General features: G+C 45.6%; 2 protein-coding genes across 4 annotated transcripts in view; both read right to left on the bottom strand.

Annotated features, from left to right (window-relative positions):
- NEK5 (NIMA related kinase 5) overlaps positions 1-6,549 on the bottom strand; it is a 46,887-nt gene extending 40,338 nt beyond the window's left edge. The window contains exon 1 of the mRNA XM_067563062.1: positions 6,433-6,549. Coding sequence (XP_067419163.1) covers positions 6,433-6,549 — 117 coding nt within the window. The remainder of the gene's footprint in view (positions 1-6,432) is intronic.
- Positions 6,550-9,558: 3,009 nt separating this feature from the next.
- The window catches only part of NEK3 (NIMA related kinase 3), a 55,507-nt gene continuing 40,734 nt past the window's right edge, over positions 9,559-24,331 (bottom strand). For 2 of the 3 annotated variants that reach the window (XM_067563059.1, XM_067563061.1), the window contains 7 exons: positions 23,937-24,006; positions 22,864-22,901; positions 21,751-21,853; positions 21,183-21,326; positions 19,881-20,015; positions 12,867-12,993; positions 9,559-10,409 (listed from right to left, as the gene is read on the bottom strand). In XM_067563059.1, coding sequence (XP_067419160.1) covers positions 10,343-10,409; positions 12,867-12,993; positions 19,881-20,015; positions 21,183-21,326; positions 21,751-21,853; positions 22,864-22,901; positions 23,937-24,006 — 684 coding nt within the window. In that variant the 3' untranslated portion in view covers positions 9,559-10,342. The remainder of the gene's footprint in view (positions 10,410-12,866; positions 12,994-19,880; positions 20,016-21,182; positions 21,327-21,750; positions 21,854-22,863; positions 22,902-23,936; positions 24,007-24,331) is intronic. The other variant, XM_067563060.1, reaches the window with a different exon arrangement.

Here is a 24,331-nt window from a genome sequence, read left to right as displayed (position 1 = left end):
TTTTCTTCTTTGAGTGATTGCTCATGTCCATTCCACTATAGGTGACTAACAAGCAGTACCTTGGAGGTGGGCCAGATTTAGCGGTGAGCTGCCTGCAGCCCAGCTCTGCTAAAGCCCACTACTTCCCGTGCCTTGGACAGAGGCATGGTGGGACGTGAAGGTATGTACCACCAACCTGGCAGCTGTTTTGCAGATGCCCCACCCTAGTATTTCCGCTAGGAAGGCTGTGGATGGACTTGAGCTCTGTTGGGTGAGCTGTGGCATCCGGAAGCGGTACCTTCACCTGCTTGTGGCCGAATGTGATGCAGGAAATTATTCACAAGGAAATTGCAGCGGCCGGAGACCGGTGAAGCTTTCATCCGGTCGGAAGCTGCGCGGAAGAGCTGCGTCGCTCTCTGGAACGGCTTCGTACCTCTGATGTAGAAGCCAGGGCTCCACTCGCGTTTTAGCAAGTGCTGCCTTCTGCTCCTCCAAACCGTGTGGTTCGGGAAAACCTGGGGAGAATATATGATTGGTCCAATGAGCCCAGGCAACCACCTTGGGCCGGGGGGGCCCAGTGCAATCTCACTGAACCTTATCTTATAAACTACAGTATGAGGGAGGAGCTCTGGGATCAGAGTCCTGGTCCTGGAGACCTTTCTTGCCGAGGCTATTACCCCCAGGGAGGCCCCCTTCCCGGAAGGCTAGAGTAGAGGGCATGATGCCCTGTGTTCTGGGGGGGGGGAAGCACTAGGTCGAGATTCCAGGTAAGCACTGGGTTGCGGGCCCACGGATAGAGCCTCCCACCCCCTTCAGGGACTGAACCGCCATCTGACGGGAGGACCGCAGTCCCCCTTCCAGCGGCTGATATGGCTGCTAGGTGGGGCTTCAGGGAGGCCACAGTTGGTCCCTGGAGTTTTAGCTGTGGCAAGTATTTCCTGGATCGCCTCCCCTGGTGAGAGGCCGGGTAGAATATCTCGGGACTGCTCCTGTCAGGCAACAGCCACTTCCACTTAACCCGGTACACGGCCTGCGTGGAGGATTTCCTGCTTGCCATCAGTACACACTGGGCTTGTTCTGAGCGGCTCGCTCATCGCCTCTTGGCCACCAATCTATCATTCCTGGAGATGTCGGGGATCCAGGTCTGGGCACCACAGATGACCGTGATCCTGGGAGCTGGAATCATGCTGGCTCGGATGCAACCGGGACGGGCGATCGAGAAATTCAGCAGCATGTTGAACCCATGCTGGCGTGGCCAGCTGGAACAATCGGGATGGCATCTGATTAGCCCTTCCTAGTTGAGCAGGACTGTATGCAGGAGGGGAGGGTAGGAGAGCGAATATAAAGGTCTCTGATTGCTACAGAGGAATGGTGTTGGCAAGCGCCCCTGCCCCTTGACCATGGAGGGAGCATCACTTCGTGCTGCAGGCCGATACAGACTGATTCCCTTTGGGGAAACCCCCCTCCAGACAGTCGTAGACGCCCTTAGTAGGCACAGCGACCACTTGATGCTGTCTGCCTCACCGTTCCTCACCCCTGAGAGGTGATCACCACCAGGTCCCAAGGACCAATAGGTTCCCTTCATAAGGCTGATGAATGGGCTCCCGCTGCCTGCTGGTGTAGTACATGGTCGCTACGCTGACTGACAGCATCTGTACCTCCCTGCTTTCGATAAAGCAGCGGGACCTTCCGCAAGCCCTGTGAGCATTTTGCGAGTCTTCTCATTGGTGTGCCGATGCCTGTCCTTCCTTGGCCAGACGCCTTGTAAGCCGAGGTGAGTGCTGATACGGCACTGTACTCTTTGCTCGAGGTGGCCACTATCAGGGTAACTGAAGGAGCCTGTTCCTTGAACGGAATGCCCCTTCACATATCCCGAGGAGTCGTTCACCAGACTCAGGAGGCTAGGGCTCGCTGCTGTCGGGTTAATATTATTTATTTATTTATTTATGTATTTTGTGGGGGAGGGGAGGAGAGGGGATTGTAGCCCCTCATTGTATGAGCTGCCTGCTCTGACTGTATCCTGGGGCCATGACTGAAGCGGCCTAAGCATCAGGCTAGCTATCCTCACTGCATAGGTGCAGGCCACCCTGTGCCCTATCCGTTGTTGGCAACCTTTGGCTGTTGTCATAGGGTGTTTGTTCATGTGGCCCATCCTGAGGAAGTATGTCCCACAGCAGGGCTGGGGCAAGAAGGTCTGGTCCGGGAAGCAACCAGTCACATCCATGCATTCCATAGGCTGCACCTGAGTTAACTCGGGCTTTGTGCATTTACCAGCAGGACCCTGCCAATTGCAAGAGACACCTGACCAGCTCACCCTGCTCCAGGCTTGGAACCTGGGCCTGCCTGGGTGGACCAAGCCCCATCAAGTGCGCAGCTACCCCTGCCAGGCCTTCAGTAAACACCGTTGGCCAAATAACAGACCGCAGGGTAAGCCGTAAAGCGTTAGAGGGAGTCACCCTTACAAAGTGGAGGAACCTTTGAGGATGTGCATCCCTGACATCCAGGGTGGCATATGGGGCTCCTGTTCCCATTACTGGATCTGGGGGGACCATGCGAGATTTAGCTCCTTGTTTGGTATTTGTGCGACGACATAGGTCTGTCACCGTTCTCAAATCCCCCTTCTTTTTTTGGGGGGGGGAGGAGAGGGAACAAGGAAGTACCTTGAGTACGACCTCTTCCACCATCGCCTGCAAGACCTCTCCTGCTGCTCCTGGCTCAGGCAGCCTCGACCTCTTGGATGTGGAATTGCCACTGAGAGGGAGGAAGGAGGATGCATCGAGGGCTGGGGGGGAGGAGACGACCGGGGACCCTAGCTCGCCGAGCTATCTCAGGGGCCCAGTGGGCCGAAGGCCTTCTGGCTCACCCAAGCCTAAAAGAGGGTATAGGCTAGGGTGCTGCCCTTACGTTCACCAGCAGAAGGGCCTTTCCGATTGCCCCATAGCTGAGAGGACCTTTACTGAGGGACTAAGGAGCCAGTCAGGGTGGATGGTATCTCGTAGACCCCCTGACTCTGTCCCCTTACCCGTAGGTCATGAGACAGCCATGGCTGGCACCTCCGCTACTGCTGTCCCTGGAGACCTGCCTGACACCTGAAGGTCTGTGGCACGTAGTGGCCCAGGGAACAGAGCATGGTCTAGGAGTCCCTGAAACCATGCAGCTCCGCCTCTCTGCGAACAAAGAGAAGGCTGACCCGCCCACCGAAGAGCCCCTGATGGGCAGCTGGACCTTTTTGGGATAGCCTGGGATTGCAGCCACTAACCTCTAGGCATGCCAATGGCGGAGGGAATGGCTCTGCCCACCGAATATGCAGCAACTGAGGCTGGCAGGAGCACTGCTCTAGCTCCCGCGGTACCCTGCTGTGCAATGGCCTACAGGCTCAGCATCTGCTGCCGGACAGAGCCTCAGCAAAGTGGCTCACTGAGTCCCCTGAGGGGCTCACCTTCAACTTGCTGGCAGTGCTATTGAATAAAGTTTTCTCAAACAAGTCTGGCTTGCTGTCGCCCTTGTTGTCTGGAGTAGAGCCCATCTGCCCTGCCTATCCCTGTGGCTGGCGGCAATCACCACCAGGGACCCGGGGCGAGGTGGTGAACAGTATTTCAACCCCTTGGCTGGGCGTAATACTTTCCATGGCTCATTTATGCATTGGGATACATAGCAGGGGGTTTTGCCACGAGACCCTCACTATGTTGGACGCTCCTCTGTAGGCCAGGGCGGCTACCACTCTTTGGAGCCCCTGGGTAGCATATTAAAGGTTGTCTGATGCCCCTTTTGCTCCTTCACCTCCAGCCCCCAAGTGGAGGCCACCTCCTGAGCTGTTCCTGGTGTGCCCTAGAAACAACCAGGGCACGGGAGCATGCTTCATCAGGCGGGGAGGGGGGGGCTGCAGGCCGCAGCCCCTCTTCCCCGTCGACAGGCAGTCCCTACAGAAGTCGCTGCCTGTGGGGCCAAGCCATCGTCTCAGGGTGCGTGATGTCCTTGTACTTGAGGCACTAACTGCGTCCCTGAGGGGTTGACAGACCATGATCCCATAACCCCTCGGGAAACCTCTTAGGCCCCCATACAGCCATTGGGGTGACCATTGCCTTTGAGGCCACCTGCCTGGGTTCTGGCACCTTCATTGATTGTTGCTCCCCCAGTAACGCATCCCCAAAGGGACACTGAGGTACCGTTGACAGACCACTGCTGGGGCTGCCCAAAGCCTCTTACTGTGAGGTACCATCGCTCCAGAGAGCGACCCCTCACCGACGATCACCTCGACTACCAGGTTTGTCGTGGGTGCCATGGCCGAAGCAGGCATACGGACCATGCTCTGGCGAGCTGGGGTGACCCAAGCATCATCCCTGCACTGAGGACTTTTTGCACTCTGCATGCATCTCAGCGCTGAGTCAAGCTCCAGCGACCAGCTCTGCCTGGCCTCAGTGCAGGACAAACTCCTCGGTGCCAAGTCTGTCTCTGGCCACCGAGTTTGGCGCAGCCTCAGTAAGGAGGCGAAACCACGGTGCCAAGGCTGTCTCCGGCATCCGGACTTGCCTCAGTGCAGGGTGACCTCTTCGGTGCTGAGTCCGTCTCCGGCATCTGAGTTGGCACAGTCTCGGTACGGGGCGAGACCTCAGTACCGAGGCTGTCTCCGGCATCCGGGCTTTGCCTCGGTGCAGGGTCAAACTCCTTGGTGCCGAGTCCATCTCCAGCATCCGGGGTTCATCGTTGCCTCAGTGCGGGGGGCCAACTCCTCAGTGCCAAGCCTGTCTCCAGCATCCGAGTTCTGCACCGCCCGGCTCCTCGGTACCGAGACTGTCTCCAGTAACCGGGATCAGCACCGCGTACTTGCTGGCAACTCATCGGTTCCAGAGCGGTGGGATGGACCTCATCCGGTGCCAGGGGGTCAAGACTGATGTTGGGCGGGTGACTTCGTTCTCCGCCTCGATGCAGGTCGGTCCGGCGACCGCGACCTGGGATGACTTCTAGGGGAGCATTCCTGCTCTACCCTAGGAAACCGGTCTGCAGGAGATCTTCCTCCCCGTACCGGGGATCTCCTGAGCCATTCAGGGGGTCCCAACGCAGGCTTCTTCTTAACGCCAGCCCCTTCTCTCTCATGGAGATATGGGCAGCAATGGAATATGAAAAGCCAACAAGGCTCTTGCCACCCTTTGGCCACCGAAGTCAACGATGCCGGTAGGCGCTGAGGGGCTCCCCCACTCCTCAAGTCAGGGGAGGCTCCCTGGCTGGAGATGCCAGCTCTGGCAGCGGGTCTCGGATCACGGAGACCCGCTGCCGGAGCTGGCGTCTCCAGCCAGGGAGCCTCCCTTGACTTGATCAGAGCTCCACCCCACCTGCTCCGACAGTGCAGGGGAGTCCGAGTGCTTCCATCTCCATGGTACCGAGTTGGGTCAGTGCCCACAGTGCTTCCTGCACCGGCGGCATGCTGGATACCGCAGCGAAGCAGTTGGCTCGGAGCTCCATGATCCAGGCTTTCAAGCGGATTTTCTGGAGGTCTGAAAGCTTTACGATCCGTTCTCTTACTTGCGAAGAGCTTCTCCCCCCTGCTTAAGGCAGTGGGGGTCAGTTAGCGGGAAAGCCTTCCCGCCGGAGCACACGGCTTGAAGCCATGACACTGGAGCATACCCGCTCCCGGTAAGAAACTAAACTAGACTATCTTCAAGTGTCTGTCTACCACTACAGCAGTTACTAATCTACTAACTAATCAACACAAAAAATTCTAGTTTTAAGGTTTAAACACGGGAAATAAAGTGCTTGCAATGGAAGAGCAGGCAGTTCCAGTAACTGCCACAGGCGGAAAGAAGGAACTGAGGGGGCGTAGGGCCGGCAGTGCCTCATACACTGCGGCATGTGCGCGGGACTCCAAGGGACACTACAGGATCTGCTAAGAGGAAAAAAGTTCCAGTAGCTGTGCACAGAGGCATGCACACACCTATAGTGGAATGGACATGAGCAATCACATGAAGAAGAATGAATAAATTAAAATAGATTGAAGACTAAAAACATATTGGATTCATAAAGTTCAATTCACAGTTATCATGTGAGAAATTGAAACAAGTAAATAAAATAAATTAAACAAATATTAAACAAATATTAGTGGAGAAAGCAGTAATACTTACAATTAGTAACCATTATACCTGGTGATAAATATTTGGCAGGAATATGCCCATAATTTCTATACTTGTGATCATACACTACACATAGATAAGTCTGAACTAATTGGAAATACAGTGGGCATGTTTTTGTTATGTTAGATTTGTGCATGTAATCATGCTTGCAAATCACTAAATTGATAGACAAACCGAACAGTCTTAGAAATGTTAACCTTATATAGTAAACACAGAATTGTAAAGCAAATTTAAAAAAATCCCATGTTTACACTGTAGTAACACATAACATCATAACCAACACAATAAGAAACATTAGTATTATAGAGGGTTGTTTTTGTAGTTTTACCTTTGCTAAATTGATCTCTTTGATAACAGATTGGTGGTTATCTTCCCTTCCTTTTGCTAAGAATACTTTGCCAAAGGCTCCTTCCCCAATCATTTTAATGATTTCATATTTATCCATGATGTCTGTGTCTTAAAGCAGTATCTAAAATACAAAAAAAGTCCCAAAAATGAGGGTTTCACAGGTAATCAGTGCTCTGAAAATATCCCAAGGGGTTTCATATCCTGGTGTAGTCACAAATTTGAGGGTAAGAATTTAATTACAATCACAACTGCTGTCACCAGCTGGAAACAACTGAGCCCTCACCTCCTTCAGGATAATAAAACCAGTTACAACTCCTCTCAGCCGTAGGTGGTGTTAAAAGTCTACTCAAAATGGGCTGACGCTGACTGTATAGGTCTTAGTATAATATATCTTTGCTTTCCTTATAAGCTGTGAGGATCAGGTAAATAGTTAAAAGAATTAACACAAAGTATTATCACTGGCATCTGGGTTAGCACCCACTGAAATAACTGGGGAAGTTCACACTGCAGCTATTTGTTGCCAACTCTGTTTTCTGGTAAGTCTCGTTATATTTGACATTTTCCTTAAATCCCCAACTCCTCCAGTCATGTGAATCAGTGAGAATCTCAGCTTCATTAAGGAGAAAACAGTTTTGGGGCCTCCTGGCTGTGAAGCGCAGCTTGCAAGTGGGAGCCGAGTGCACGCAGAGCTGCAGGCGCAAGAAGGCAAAAAACAAACAAAATCTACTTTGGGAAAAAAAATCATTATCTTTAGCCCCTCTCGTCGCTTCTGAGCAGGGGGAGTTGGCAAGACTTGGCTCCAGGCCCTCCCTCGCAGCCAGGACAGATGCAAGCTGGGCTCGGGGGAAAAAGGGGGTGGAGAGGCGGCGGCACTTCGGGAAAGGCTGGATTCAACAGCCATCGCCTGTATTCAGGCAGCCGCAGGTAGGAGGCGGGGCTGGGGCAGCCTTTGTTTACAGCAGGCCCTACACAAAGTCTCCCTGTTGTTTATCGCGATTGTACAGATTCCTTCCTGGGGCAGTGTGGGTGGGGGGTGGAGGGGAGCGCTCTGCCCCTGCTGCTCCTCGCCGCCCCCCTGTGCTACGGGGGTATCCCTGACCACTCCTCGCCCTGCCCGGCCGGGCCTCCACGCCCAGCGCTCCCCGTTGCCATGGCGCCGGGACGCGCCGCGCCAGGCCAGGCGCTCAGCCCACTCCCGCTCAGCCCCTTGTTCAGCCCCCGTGGCGCCGCTCGGCCCCGGCGGCTCTAGAGTGGGCTGCGAGATACCTGCTGTGCCGGAGCCGGGCCGGGTCTCGCGCCCCGCAGCAGCGAGCGACAGGGCAGAGCGCGGGGTGGGGGAGGAGCATGGGCTCCCCGCCAGGCCAGGCGAGGAGGCTGGGACATGTAGTGCCATGCCCCTCCCGCCTCCCCCAGCGCAGCCCGTGTCCTCACTGCGCCACACCCAGCGTACCCCATCACTCTGTCTTCGTCACCCAGTGTCCCCATCACCTGGAGTCCCCACTGCACCCCACTCACCCAGGATTAGGGTGACCAGATAGCAAATGTGAAAAACAGGGACTGGGGTGGGGGGATAAAGTGTGCCGATGTAAGACAAAGCTCTGAATATCGGGACTATCCCTATAAAATTGGGACATCTGGTCACCCTGCCCACTGTACCGCAATCCCTGGTGTCCTGACTGCACCACCCATCACCCACAGCCCTCACTACACACCCAGAGCCCAGTGTCCTCACTGCATCTCCCCCATCACTCAATGTTTCTGCACCAAGACTAGCATCCTCACTGCAATTGAAGGAGGCCAGTGTCCTCTTCCCCTCACCACACACACACACACACGTCCCCTCTGCACTTAAACCCAACTCACCACCTGGTCATTTCTGTCCCTCAACCAAAATCTGAGTTGTATTATTTGAAATTTAACTGGAGTTGATCTCACAAATGAAAAAATAGACATCCTGCCCACACACACGGTCACTCTGGTAAAAAACCTGATACATAAATTGCATATCAAATACTTAGTAACAGCAGCAAAATGGTTAATACCTTGTGAAAAAGACATTACAGAGAAATAGACTTTCCACACACAATAGATCATTCAAGCAGTCTGTATTGGAGTAGGTGTGAGCATGAGATATCTTGGAAATAAAATTAACTGGAGTTTTAGGTTAGAAACAAGACACTAGAATTAGAAAAAATACACATTGCGTCATACCCCTGACTGTCATATTTAAAATTACCTTATTTTCTAGTGTAGATCAGGCCTTAAGGCTTGTCTTCACGTACAACACTATAGTGGCGCAGCTTGGTGCAGCTGCACTGCTGCAGCGCTTTAGTGAAGACACTACTGTGCCAACAGGAAAGCTTCTCCCATTGGTGTAGTTAATCCACCTCCCTGAAATGCGGTAACTTTGTTGGTGGGAGTTCTTCTGTCAACATAGCACTGTCTAAGCATGGGGTTAGCTTAGTATAACTATGTCACTCGGGTGTGGATTTTTCACTTGTCTTTTTCACTTCACTTTCAGCTTGTCTTTTGAAAGTGTTGTGCAGGTTTCCTCTGAGGACAATGACTTGCCCAAACGTGATATGGTATTTTTGTCTTTCATCATTTTTCTCTGTGAGTTCGAGAATGTAGCAATTGGTTTCACCCATACAGTTGTTAGTCGGGCATTTAGTGCACTGGATGAGGCACTCCACATGTTGTGATAGGCATGTGTAAGATCCATGAATCTTGAAAGGTGTGTTGTGAAGGGTACTGATCATTGGAGCAGTGGAAATATGACTGCAAGTTTTGTATCTCTTGTTCTGGCAGGGGCTACTGCCACTTTGATTTGGTGGGTCCTGGTCTGTAGGGAGCTTTCTTCTTATGATGAGCTTGGTGAAGCTGGGGGGTTGTTTGAAGGCCAGAAGAGGGAGTTCAGGAAAGATTTCTTTCAGAATGTGGCCCATCAAGTATGAATTATAACTGTTTATGATACCTAATATGGGTTCCCCTGTCGGGTGGTAGGTGACAACTAGGGGTGAGATGTCAGAGGTGGTCCAAGTGCATTTTCAAAATTATATATATTTTTAATCTAATATATTAATTTCACAATTAAATATCAGTATAGCCTAAAACAGACCCTTGTTCCAGGGGGAAGAGCTTGTATATTTTCCCCCCATTTTCCATTCACACTGTTCTTTCAAATTTTACTACACGATACTTAACAACCCAAAATCCAGTTATAAATGAAATGTTGTGACACAATGTTTTCCACATCATCACAGTTCCCTCTGAACTCTTTTAAAATGGGATTTTCCTATCCTTAATAAGATAATTGTGAACAAATTACCTATTTTACCTACCCATATTCAAGGTTTTCTGTAAAAATCTTCTCTATTATTAAAATGAATAAACAAAAACCATCAAGTTTAGGACATTTTCAAAGCATTACAAACTGGCTGGAGAGAGCCTTAGGCTTTTATTAAAACTTAATATAGTCCCTAAACTACTTTCTGGCAAGATCAGTTATTCCAGCTATAAAACATCTGTACTTTTAATCAAAAAGAAACACCTTGCATATTATTCTACTATTCTACTAATACTGCTACTATTCCTCACATGCCACACTGTGATCAGTTTAAACAGTGCTGCTGTCCTGGGCATTTCTAGAAAACTAACACCTAGCTGAAGCATATATTCAATACTCAGATTTGTTCATTGGATTTGGGTTTTAATTCTTATGTACATTTTTTTCTCCATTCTGTTGTATAGGAAAATTACACATTCAGAACTAATTGACCTAAAAACAGTTGATATAGCATTAAAATATTAAAATCCTAACTTGGATTAGATACATTTAATAACTGTAATTTATATATTGTACATATCATTGTTACATTATAGTCTTTCTGTCACAGTATTCTGGCCATCTTCTTCAGTTCCGACACCCAATCTGGGTCATCTTCTTCTTCAAAGTCCCTAAAATCAGATTAAAAAATACATTTTCAAGGCTAAAATAATACAATAATAAAAATCTTGACTATTATTTTTCTTTCTTTCACAATTATCTCACGTATCAGGTTGAGTTACAGTAAAAAACAATCTAATTACAAAAGATATAATCCTTATACTTTGTGATTAGGGAATGGACAGGAATTATTTTTTGAATTTATTCAAATTACAGGTTTTATCAGAAAACAAAGACAAGGGCTCAGATCCAGAAAAGGGAATTAGGAGTTGCAATGCTGAGCGTCATGACGTCTAATTTTTAGGCACCTAGAAAATCACAGGAACAACATCGATCCACAAAGCCTGAGTTAGGCACCTAAGCTCCTATACAAAGAATGGGAGAGATAGGTGCCTTAGAATGTGATCCACAAAGCCAGCATGTTAGGTGGAGAGTCACATAAACCAAAAAATGGGAGATGCCAACAAGATGAGTGTGTGTTAAGCTTTTCAGAAACACTGACAAAGTCCCTCACCAAAATCTCTTAAGCAAACTAAACAGTCGTGGATCAGTAACTGGTTAAAAGATGGAAAACAAAGGGTTGGAATAAATGGTCAGTTTTTGTTATGGAGAGAGGTAAATAGTGGGGTCCCCAATGATCTCTACTGTTCAACATATTCATAAATGATCTGGAAAAGGAAGTCAACAATCAGGTGACAAAATCCATTGACAACACAAAATTACTCAAGATAGTTAAGTTCAAAAGCTGACTGCGAAGAGTTACAAAGGGATCTCACTAAACTGAGTGACTGGACAACACAATGGCAGATGAAATTCAAATGTTGGTAAGTGCAAAGTAATGCATATTGGAAAAAATAATCCCAGCTATACATACAAAATACTGGTGTCTATATTAGCTATTACTACTCAAGAAAGAGATTTGGGAGTCACTATGGCTGGTTGTGTGAAAACATCTGCTCACTACACAGTGGCAATCAAAAAAGCTAACAGAATATTAGGAACCATTAGGAAAGGGATAGATATTAAAACAGAAAATATCATAATGCCATTATATAAATCCATGGTATGCCCACACGTTCAATACTGCATGCAGTTCTGGTCACCCCATCTCAAAGAAGATATACTAGAATTGGAAAAGGTAGAGAGAAGGGCTACTGAAATGATTAGAGGTATGGAACAGCTTCCATATGAAAAGAGATTAAAAAGACTGGACTGTTCATCTTAAAAAAAAGACGACTAAGGGGGGATATGATAGAGGTCTATAAAATCATGAATGGTATGGAGAAAGTGAATAAGAAAGTGTTATTTACCCCTTCACACACCACAAGAACTAGAGGTCACCCAATGAAATTAATAGGCAGCAGGTTTAAAAACAAGCAAAAGGAAGTGTTTCTTCACACAATGAACCTGTAGAAGTCATTGCCATGTGATGCTGTGAATGTCAAAAGTATAACCAGATTGGAAACAAATTAGATAAATTCATGGAGGATAGGTTCCATCGATGCTATTAGCCAAGATGGTCAAGGATGCAAGTCCATGTTCCGAGTGTCCCTAAACCTCCAACTGCCAGAAACTCAGACTGGATGACGGGATGGAATGGATCACTCAATAATCACTCTGTTCTGTTTATTCCTGCTGAAGAATCTAGCACAGGCCACTGCGAGAAGACAGGATATTGGGCTAGATGGACCATTGGTCTGACCCAGTATGGCCATTCTTATGTCAATAGCAAACAGTAAGGAAATCTGTAATTTGTTTCATTTTGACATCACCAGTATGTATAAATATGGTACTTCTTAGCAAATGCACAAGTGGTGCCAGAAAGAAAATAAAGGTTCAAAATGTAAAAGAATAATTAGGGAGACAAAACAAAGATGTATAAGTCAAAAACCAAAATGTCCAAAGTGTCAAAACAAATTAGATAGGCATCACACACTCTAAGGCCATTCAAAATAGCCTCGAGGTCAGCAGTGTGGAGTCTGAAAAGTCCTGGAAGATCAGCAAGAGATAAGCAATCATTCAGTAGATGTGTGGCATCCTAAACCACACTGCAGCCATGCAGACAGCTATTTCTGAGGCTCCAGGTGTACTCATTTGCTGCACACCTCACCAAGTCACATCTGAAACAGCTGAATTTGTACCAGAGATAGCATGGCAGGCAACTTGAAGCCAGGTAGTCTCTCATCAGGCTGAGTAATGAGGAAGGAGTTGCTTACAGCAGGAGTAGCTCATTCCCATTCAGCTCGCCACAATGTGGCAAGTGTGTGAAATATGGCACTGAAGGTACTTTGAATTTTATACTTTAATAGTAATAAATGTGGTTAGATAAAAGAGGCATGAATTTATATGCTGAAAAATAAAACATTCCCGATTTTCATGAGAGAAGGTTATTATTGAACAATTGCTCTAACAAATCTAAAGAAAACCATGAGAGTTGAATATAATTTTCAAGCTGTGTTGGAACATACGTGTCTTCTTCATCAGATCTTGGTTCAAGCCTCTCAGAATCCATGATAATGGCTTCATCTTCACCATCGATTTCATCAGATACTTTGGTTTCCTCAGAAAGTGGACCACTCAATAAATCTTCCGAGGCTTTGAAATAGAGGGAAAAAACACAATAATTTAGTGTGAAAAAAACCCGAAAGCTAAAAGTGTTTCAAAACCAAAAATCAAATGTCAACCCAATTCATACCTCCCAACGCTCCACCAATCCCCCAAGTTTGAATATTGCTCCTAAATTCTTTCTACAGCCTCCTTTGGTAACTCATCTGAACAAACTAAGCTTCATAAATTGTAGGGCTTGTCTTCACTGCAGTTAACCCATGTTATAACTCAAGTGTTGCCTTTAACTCAAGTTCTATGCACATGCAAAACTCCTTAATTTAAAGGTCGAAGTACTTTTAATTTGAGCTGGCAAACCTGTTGGCTACAGCTCAAATTAGCAGATTTCTTCAGCTGCTAACACAATTGCTCTGTGTTGCTAATACAATTCCTCTGTGCAATAAACCAATCATTCTGTGCAGCTAAGTTTTGTTTTGCAGCATGATTGCTCTGATCTGAGCTAGGGTTAACTCGAGAGGTGTTAACTTGGATGTAGATAACTTGAGTTAACTCTGCAGTGAAGGCATAGCTATTGGTAAAATTCACTCCACTGCAGGTGGCCCACATGAAGGCCCTCCCACAACTTATGTTCAAAAAACCTTTTTGTATTCGGTGAATTCCACCTTACCTGTTTCAGGGCTACACACAACCCAAGAGAGAGTACACACACTGCAAAATCAGGCTCCCTGATCCAGCAACACTTTTGTTTCTCAGGCAAATTAGCTTGTCTGAATTTAGATCTCTCAAATAAACAACCTCTCATTGCTACCATATGAGAAATCAGCCACTATCAGCGTAATATTATATTTTAAGGAGAGGAACAGGGATTCACAAACTTTTTTTGCTTGGACCCCCATTGCAAACATTTCAGGCTGTGATGACCCTTCCCAAAAAGGGATGACCCCCCATGCCATGCCACCCTAGCTGGCATGCTTGGGGGCTGACAGCTTGCGACCCCTCCCATAATAATCTCACAGTTTGAGAATCCCTGGAATAGACCATTATGATCATCCAGTCTGATACCCGTTATATAACACAGGCAAAAATTTTCACCCATCAATTCATGTATCAAGCCCGGAGTTTCTGATTGAGCTATAGCACATCTTTCAGAAAATCATCCAACCTTTATTCAAAGAATTCAAGTGATGAAAAATCCACCAAATCCCTAGACAAGCTGTTCCAGTGGCTAATTACTCTCACTGTTAATGTATATTTTATTTCCAGTCTGAATTTGTCTAGCTTCAACTTCCAGCCATTGGATCTCATTGTTCCTTTATCTGCTATCAGAAATCTTTTCCTCATGTAATACTTCTAGACCACTTAAAATTCTCTTTGGTAAACTAAACAGATTGAGCTTCTTAAGTCTCTCACTGTAAGGCAGGTTTTCCTGAACTCAAATCATACTTGTAACTGTTTCCTTAACCCATTTTTCAGTTTTTAAATGTGGACAAGCAAAGAAAGTATGAAGGAAAATCACAAGCTGGACACACAGAAAGACATTCTCCTATGCTCACAACACCAGTTATAGGCTATTACACATTTTGTTAAATGAGTAGACTAACAAGCTAATAAAGCAGTCTGCAGGAGAATGCAGTGTAGAATCAGAATCTGGCACCTGGTCTACATCTAAAAATTAAATCAACCTAGCTACATAACATCGCTCAGGGCTCTGAAAAATTTCACATCCTGTGTGATGTAGTTAGGCTGACCTAATTGCCACTGGAGATGCAGCTACATCAATGGAAATGACTGTTACTAACTTTCTATAACTGTTGTTCTTCGAGATGTGTTGCTCATGTCCATTCCAAGTAGGTGTGTGCGTGCCACATGCAGTCGCTGGGAATTTTTTCCCCTAGTGGTATCCGTAGGGTCGACTCTGGAGCTCCCTGGAGTCATGCCTTCATGGTGCCCTACATAGGGCTTTGTCGACTCCTGCCTCTTCAGTTCCTTCTTGCCGGCTGATCTTACAGAGGTGTAGGCGAGTTGGTCTTGGAATGGACACGAGCAACACATCTTGAAGAACAACAGTTACAGAAGGTTAGTAACCGTCTTTTCTTCTTTGAGTGCTTGTTCATGTTGATTCCAAGTAGGTGACTCCCAAGCAGACCTGTAGGAGGAGGGATCGGAGTTCAACGACCTGCGGATTGCAACATTGCTCTATCAAAAGCTGCATCATCTCTGGCTTGCTGAGTGATGGTGTAGTCTGCCGCAAAGGTGTGTATAGATGACCACGCTGCAGTTCTGCAAACATCCTTGATCAGCACCTGAGGAAGGAATGCTGTCAAGGATGTTTATGCCCTTGTGGAGTGTGCTGTCAACGCTGGGGCTGGTATTTTTGTCAAGACATAGCACATCCTGATGCACAACGTGATCCAGGACGAGATTCTTTGTGACGAAACTCAAGCCTTTTCATTCTGTCTACCACTGCTACAAAGAGCTGTGTCGTTTTCCTAAAGAGTTTACTCCTTTCAATACAGAAGACCAAAGCCCATCTAATATCCAGTGTATGTAGTCTCTGCTCTCGGCTGTTGGCATGTGGCTTTGGATAGAAAACCGGAAGGAATATGTCCTGGTTCGAGTGGAATTGTGACATTATCTTCAGGAGGAAGGCCGGTGAGAGCATAGCCAAACCTTATCTTTGAAGAAGACCATATAAGGAGGCTCAGACATGAGGGCCTTATACTCTGAAACTCTCCTGGCTGAAGTGATGGCCACCAGGAAGGCTACCTTCCATGATAGGTAGAGGAGCGAACATGTTGTTAGAGGTTCGAATGGAGGATTCATCAGTGTTGATGGTACCAGGTTAAGATCCCACTGGGGAATTAGCTGACACATCTGAGAGTATAGCCTGTCTAGACTCTTGAGGAAACGCCCTACCATGAGATTGGCAAAGATTTAGCAGCCTGCCACCCAAGGGTGAGAAGCCAAGATTGCGACCAGGTGGACCTTAATTGATTGATAACGAAAGCCCCTGTGGCTTGAGATGTAACAAGTAGTCCAAGATAAGAGGTATAGATGATAGCATGGGTGGAGTATCTTTCTCCGATGACCAGATGGAGAATCTTTTTTGACTTGGCCAGGTAAGTGGTCCTGATGGAAGATTTCCTGCTGACACGGAGGACCTCTCTGACCAATTCCAAACATTCTAGCTCCAGAGACTTCAGCCATGAGCTTCCATGCTGTGAGGTGGAGAGGCTCTAGGTTGGGGTGGTGAAGGTGGGCATGACCTGGAGGGATTAAATCCAGCACTAGCAGCAGATTTATAGGAGTTTCCACCAAAAGGGTAAGAAGTGTGGTGTACCAGTGTTAGCGTGGCCATGCTGAAGGTGCCAGGATTATGAAGGACCCTTCTTTCCTGATCTTAAACAGGACCTTATGGACTAGTGGGATTGGCAAAAACATATAGAACAGGTGGTCTGTCTAAGGGATGAGGAATGTGTCTGCAATTGATCCCAGGCAGTGATTCTGGAAGGAGCAGAACTGTGTCCACTTCCTATTGTATTTTATCATGAACAAGTCTACATGGGGATTTCCCCACCTCTGGAAGATGTCGTTTGCCACGTCCATTTGTGGTTGGAGAAAGTTCTGCTGAGGTGGTCCGCCAACTCGTTCTGTGACCCCGGCAGGTAGGACACCTCTAGATGAATCACATGGGCTGTACCGAAGTCCCACAACTCAAGGGCTTCCTGGCACAGGGGAGAGGAGCGTGCTCCACCCTGTCTGTTTACATAAAACATCGCTGTTGTATTTTCCGTCCTTACCAACACACATCTGCGCGCCATGAAAGTTCGGAAAGCCTGACAGACTAAGCATACCACCCTCAGTTTTCTAACACTGATGTGGATTGACAGCTCTCCCTGGGACCAAAGGCCTTCGTCTTGACCCCTCTTAGGTGAGCCCCCCCAGCCTGTCGCCAAGGCATCAGTTACCAGGGTCAGAGAGGGGGACCGTGCAGAGAAGAGGACTCCTGCACAGACTGACTTTAGGCTGAACCACCAGTGGAGCATTTCTAACACAGATGGGGGAGCAAGACTACCCCATCAATGTGGTGTCAGGATGGACAATCAACTGAGGCTAGCCAAGGCTGTAAAGGTCTGAGACGTACTAGACAACGTATGTGCATGCAGGTATGTGCCCCAGTAGTTTCAGACAGTGTCAAGTCGTGGTAGTGGGATACCACTTCTATTTTTCTATGATGGAGCATATGGTTTGGAATTGAGAGTCTGGGAGGTAAGCCATGGCTTGGTTTGAACCTAGCACGGCTCTTATGAACTCTCTTCTCTGAGTGGGGGTCAAAGTCAATTTCTGCACATTGACCAGGAGGCCCAACCTGGCAAAGGTTGACTTATCAACTTTACGTGCACTTCCCCGTTCCCTGGAGCGACCTTTAATCAACCAGTCGTTGAGGTACAGACAGACTTGTACCTTGCGCTTTGATCAAGGCTGTGAACTCTGCCTTGGAGACTGATGGAATAGACTCCGCAAACTTTAGCATGGACCCCCAGGAATTAAAGTTGTACCTTCTCAACACAGCTGGCTCATTTGCAATGTGGAGTTGGAGTCCCCCAGTAGAATACACTTTCCTCCCGAAGAGGTCCAGCTTTTTTGCATCCTTTCTCCTAGGTGTAGGGCCTTGCTGACCTTTCTTCTCATGCTCATTGGCTGCCATGACCACAAGCAACCTTGGCAGAGGATGGGTATAAAGGTATTCATGGTCCTGGGAAGGGACAAAGTATTTCCTCTCCACCCTTTTTGAGATTGGAGACAGGGAGGTCAGAGTCTGCCATAGCATATGGTTTTAATCAGTGGCGAGGTTACCCTGGATGGGCCTGCTGGGGTTAATATGTCTACCACAGGGTCTGTGTTGTCAGAGACCTCCTTGATTTGAAGACCTAGGTTTTGTGCTACTCTCCATAAGAGCTCCTGGTGGGCCCTGCTGTCCGCTGCAACCAGTTCCGGTGATGTCCCTGTGACTGTCTCATCCGGGGACAAAGATGACAACACCCTAACCAGACAGTCTCTTGACCTGCTGCTCCCAGGGGGTCCCATGGCGCTGGTTCTTTGAACTCGATGCTGGGGTTGACGTCACATTCAGTGCTGGTTTCGGTGCCGATCAGCAGCACATCCTCCGATGGGGGTGATTGGTATCTGTTTCCAGATGTTTCTCTGATGTCGCCTCCCCTCTAGTGCTGGCTTCACCTTGAGGCATAAGACTCTGCCTTGGAGTCAGAGCCTGACAATTTGCTCCTTGGGGACCAGCGAGTTGGTGATCGAGGCATCTTAGCTGGCTTCCCCTTGGATGGCACCAGGCGCTTCTTTGGCACTGATGGCCTTGTGTCCTGAGCACTCTCACACCTTGCAGGGAACAGCGGTGCCATGTTTTCAATAAGCTCCCTGGCCACCTCAAAGGTTTCCAGCATGGAGGGGAGTTGCATGTCCTCCTTGCAGAACTCCCTGGGAAAGGTGTCCAAGGGTACCAGACTCGACGGACCCCTTGCCAGGGCTGGAATCAATGGTATCATGGTCATGGATGCGGTGCTCGAGTGGCCCGATATGGGTCGCACGTCACTCAAGCCCTTACACCCAACTGTCTTGGGCATTGGTGAGCGCCCCCTGTCCGTCTTCTTCTGCTTCTTGAATGGAACAGGGGAATGGGAATGGCGCCGTGCCTGTGAGGTGTCCCTTGGTTCCAGTGATCCGTGACAGTGCCGAGGGTCTCTAAACAGAGTCCTTCCTTGGCACCGTCTCTCTCACGGATGCCAGTGCAGATGTCAACGTGCTGGGCACCAGCTTGGTTGGGCCCGGTGAAGGCCGGAGAGCAGCCTCCGTAAGAATAAACTTTAGACTCTGGCTCCTCTTTCTTCATCCTCAGGTGGAATTCCCTGCAGACCTTCCAGTGATCCCTCTGATTGGTCTCCCCGAGGCACTTGAGACAGGTGGTATGGAGGAATCGCTCCTAGGCATGGACTTTTTACAAGCCCCACATGGTTTAAAACCGGACGAACGAGGCACGCCTCAGCCCCATGGGAAAAAAAAGGGGAGGTGACCCGATAGGGGTCTTATCTAACTAAACTAACTATTAATGCTACAACTAACTGAGAATAATAACTATTTACAGGTAATGAATCAGAAACCACTGTAGAAGGAGATGCTTGCAGAGCAAAAGCAGATTGACATTCCAGTGACCATCACAGGCGTTAAGAAGGAACTGAAGAGACAGGGGTCACTATATAGGGCGTCATGAAGGCACAACTCCAAGGGGCTCGAGAGCCAATTCTACGGATACCACAAAGGGAAAAACCTTCTGGCAACTGTGCACATGGTGCACACACACCTACTTGGAATCAACATGAGGAAGCTCTTGAAGAAGAAGAATTCTTCTGTTGACCTAGGTATCACCTCTTGAGGGGGTGGATTTACTACAGCAACAGAAAATCCCTTCTGTCATTGTAGCAAGTGTCTACACTACAGCAGCATAGATGCAGTGCTATAACTCTTGTTGTGTAGACATACCCTAGGGCTATGGCTTCCCAAAGCTCTGCCACTTGTACTAAACCAGCAGCAAATTTGCTAGATGAAATTATTTTATACCTTGTTCTTTCAGCATGCTGCCTGCCAGAAGGCTGCTGGGGACATAGCCACCACAAGCAGTAGGTGAAAGTGTGGGGTAAAGAGATTATGTACATACTTGCAGCAGTGTGGTAAAATTTCTCACATTTGTTTTTAGTAGTTTACATTTTGTTTAATAAAATTATTTTAAAATAAATCTGCTATAATCTTGAAAGTCAAACATATAAATAATGCTATACAATGAAAAACTTTTAATGCTATGGATCTGATTTTCAAAATGTCAGTTTGCCTGTAGACTCAGGGTTTACCTGGTTTATAGATTGTGTATGTTTTAAACGCTAAGCTGACATCAGCATTCTTGAGAAGATTCATCAAGGTTTGAGGAGTTTCTTTGATCCACTGCTTACGTGGTTTATCTTCACTGTCTTTTGTAACACAGCAACCTAGTTCAATCATCATTAGCAAATCATTAATACATTGAAACATACTATCTACATAAGATACCATTAATAAAATGAATTATGGAGATTATATCTAATAGAGAAATACAGAGAGGTGTGGTCTGGAGATTTGAACTTGTAGCATTGTTGCCCCACTCCCCAAACACATAGTCCTCGGATTGGTGAATTGATGTTGATTGTGGTCAGCACTAGAGCAGAATGACAGTATTGAAGGCAGCAAAAGATTCTGGATTCTGACAGGGAACCAGTAGAAACCAGGACCTAGTGTAGAGGCGTATCACCTTTGCATGGATATCATTCATAGAGGCACATCTCATAAAATAGAACCCAGAACTAGTTCTACAGAAGAAAAACTCACTCCTATAGCAGAATTCAAGGAAAACATATTTCGTTTCTCTTCCACAGCCTGGTGTATTATCTATTCCCCCAACTTTTGGAATTTTCTGACCATTACTATTTTGATTTTGTAATCAAATACTAAGGCTAGTTTTCACATTTATTTATAATATATATTTATCCCATAAGTAATTATTTTAGTCCCACAAGCATGAATGAGGCATCCCTTACTGCAGTATGTGGGTGCACTGTACAAGGTTAAATCTGCACATTTTTCAGTAAAGGACCTGTGCTGAAGTGTTCCTGTTGAATTACCTGCAAGTTAGTTGGCAACAGCGCAGAAGCACAAATGTGATATGCTCCCATCAGTCTGTCCTACTCAAAAGAGGGGCAGCTGAATTCTACATCAGCTGAATCTTATAAGTAGCCCTCATGGTTAGCCCAATGTAGAGCATGTTAAAGTGATTTAGCCTCATGTAACAGGGACATAACTGTGGTAAAGGCACAGTCTCTTGGTCAAACAGAGATGATGACCATTTTGCTGCTAATGCTGCTTTTTCCCCTTGTTGCTCTTTCCAACATTGCTGAAATCTACCTCAGACTTTTAAAATCACACCTAGTCTCTTCTGCATTGTTTCCTACCTCTAACCCTTATTGGTATGGTGGTTTTTGTCATTATTAGATATCCCTTACATACTGCTGACATATTTTCTTATGAAAATCATTTTTTTACAACACCACAAAGAAGTCTGCATATTTCTTGTATGAAAAACAAATAGAAATCAACTATAAATACATTTAATCTGATCTTACTTTTATCTTCTTCAGATGTAAAACTGGACGAAAGCAAGGATGCATTTTCCAGGACATTTACCACTGTATTGGACACTCCCTTTTCCCATTGTCTTCTGTGGGGACTTGGCAAATTAGCATTTTTTGGGAGGACTTCACAGTTTTCTGATGAAATTGCCATGAAAAAGAAAGATGATTACTAGCTTCTAACTCACTTCTTGCTCAAACAAAATGCTATAATGAGCAATAAAGTACTCCAGCAACACGGACTGGCCACTACAGTTCAAAATTTGGACTTACTGGGAGTGGATGTAACTCCAATTTGGTCCCATGTGTTTATTTTTATTACATCAATTGTTTTCAAACAACCTGCTTTTTTAACACTGTGGGTAAGACTTTAATCTCAGATATATAATAAGAATCACCGTATCTCAAAAAGTTTGCATGCAAATGTCCTGGCACCTTTTTCTGTACTCACAGAGTGCTGAGTACTCCACATATTTAAGTTAAAGACGTAGCTGTATGTACAACAGATCAGCATCACTATAAAGAGGAGAACTCATAAAACTTAGAATTCAATATACATTACCCTCTTCACCAGCGCCCCTTTCTTTCAGTGTCCTCTCATTCAAGTTCTTGGTAATGTTCTCCAGTTCTGAATTGCTACCCCTACTACTTTGATCTTCACTTTGCTTCAAAAGATACAAGGACAGCATTAATCATTACTTGTACTGTTAAAGCAATTAAACAATAATCCTTGCAAGTCTTTTTTTGCTACATTTTGAACAAAAACACTAGTCAAGATTTGTAAACTTAATACCACTGACACCAAACCAGCAATTGCACTACATTTCCTCTATCCTATTTCGTACTGTATGTGCCTTCTTGACAGGGAGTCTGGATTTCTGACACTAAGCACAAGTTTAATTACTTAAGGCTATGCACGTTATAATTTTTTTAAGAAGAAGCAATATAATGGAGAACGAGTAAGTGGAGTCACTGAGCTGGAGGACAGCAAGGTGCACTCAAATAGGAAGTTTCCAGATTAACAGGTCCATTAAGAAATTCAGCCAGGGAGAGGAAATGAGCCCTATTGGCAACATGTCTGTTTTCTATTTTGAAAAATACTGTCATTGGGGATGGTGTAGGCGCTGCTAAAATTTGCTCAGAAGTGATCTTTCAGTCATTTATGACTTTATTAATTTAATTAAATGACCCTCACCCCAAACCAAACATGGGCACTAGTTCTCAGTGAGGTCTATGTCCAAGCCAAAATATTTCTGCTATGGCTTGTTCAATGTTTTTGTTTTGTTTGTAAAGCAAATGGATATGTGTATTTTATCCACTCTCTATCACTCAACAAACAATTGGAGGGATTTTTGCCCCAACTAAAACAAAATTCACCTCTGAGCAGGGACTTAACATGGAAAATTTAAGTCAAAATTTCAGAAAGCCACAAGAATATGAAGCTGAGATTATATCAGAAAATGTTGCAATTTTAACTGTAGCAGATGTAGTCAATACCTATTATAATAGATATGTGGGTGACATGATTATATAAACACCAACACAATTCACCCCACTGCTGATCCAGAAGCCTATGGATTATTAGCTAATATAGTAACTAGTCTGCAACAACAATTTGCTATATGTTATTTTAAAAAAATAGGGATTCTATTTTTATTTATATTTGAGTACTTACATCATTATTAGAATGCCCACCTGCTCTGACAGCACCTGCTAAATTAATGGACACATTCAAAAATTAAATCCACATTTGAGGTAAACAAACTGTAGTAAAGTGGTGTTCATGAAGGTAAGAAATTAACACCACTGAGCCAGGCATTTTGAAGGAAAATCCTGTGAAAGCTTCTTTACTATTGTGCCAACATATCTCAGTCCCATCTTAAGACACTTCTGCAATTCAATTCCCTGAATCTCTCTGTGAAAAAAAGGAACTGTTGATTGTCTGTGATTATGCAGGGTTTTTGAGCAGTGGGTAAATATCCAAAGGGGAAAAAAAATCCCACACAGTGTTTGAGACAACCTCTTTAGAAGTGAAAGGCCAGTGAACTAACCTGCCTGGCCATCAGCCTCCCATAAACCCAAACATTGTTCATCTTTAAAGTAAAATTATGTAAAATTTCTTGATTTTCAGGCTCCTTTAAAAAGAGTAAACATGTATTTGTAACACACATTTGCTTCTAAAAACAGCATTTAAAATGCATGCACTGCAGCTTAATTTTCCACTATACTTCTAAAAGAAGGAAGGAGGGAACACATAACACAACCGTATGTATAGTTCAAAAACCTATTTATGTAGGGTTTAATCTAGGAAGGAGGAAGCCAATGGGACAACTCACATGCTTGAAGTTAGGCATGAGCTGAAGGACTTCATTGAATTGGAGCCTCAGACCAGACAGTGATACTATTATCCTTAAATTTATCACATGAAGTTAGGTTACTGCTTACAAATAAAATATGTGACACACAAACTTTTCCTTCTTGTGCTAAAAGACATCAGATACATTTGTTCCTTATGGTAAAGGGTAAAATTGTAGTTTGCAAAATCAGAATTCCTACTAAACTCTGCAAATCTAAACTACGTAGCTCCCTAACAGGTTTAAGATGCCATATTTAGAAATAAATTTCAGCTTTATTTGAAAATAGAAAATTGACATATGCTCATTAATATTAGAATCCAAGATACAGCATTTCATACTCACTTGTGATATATTTTTAAGTCATTTATAAAATTACTTTGTGAAAAATTACCTTTTATTCTTCCTAAATCACTTTTATGTTTCTTGGTTTCCTTTAGTATTTGTTCAAACTCAGCTGTCATCTGCAAATTGTACACGAAGATTTTATGTAGTGTGCATATTTTAATATTTTTTTCAGATTACTCAAGATTTGTGTTAAAAAATATAGGCTAATAAACAGGAACAAAATCACCTTCTAGTTAGCAATAACTACCCACTACTAATTAAATCATAAATCAGCACCAAAGTTCTGTTTATTTTACGAATTCCTCATCAAAACTCACTTTTCTGAGAAGACTGTAAGTGTGCAGTGTTCTGCAGTTTTGTATCAGGTCCATCCTCTGGTCATTTTGGCCCACATCCTCAAAGATATTTAGGTACTTAACTCCACTTGATTTCAACAGGAGT

Source organism: Emydura macquarii, unplaced genomic scaffold (assembly GCF_026122565.2).
Source record: "Emydura macquarii macquarii isolate MOO-44397 ecotype Brisbane River unplaced genomic scaffold, CSIRO-AGI_Emac_v2 contig_2473, whole genome shotgun sequence".
Taxonomy (NCBI): Eukaryota; Metazoa; Chordata; order Testudines; family Chelidae; genus Emydura; species Emydura macquarii.
Note: the sequence above shows the minus strand (reverse complement) of the source record. Positions and strands in the feature narration are given on the sequence as shown.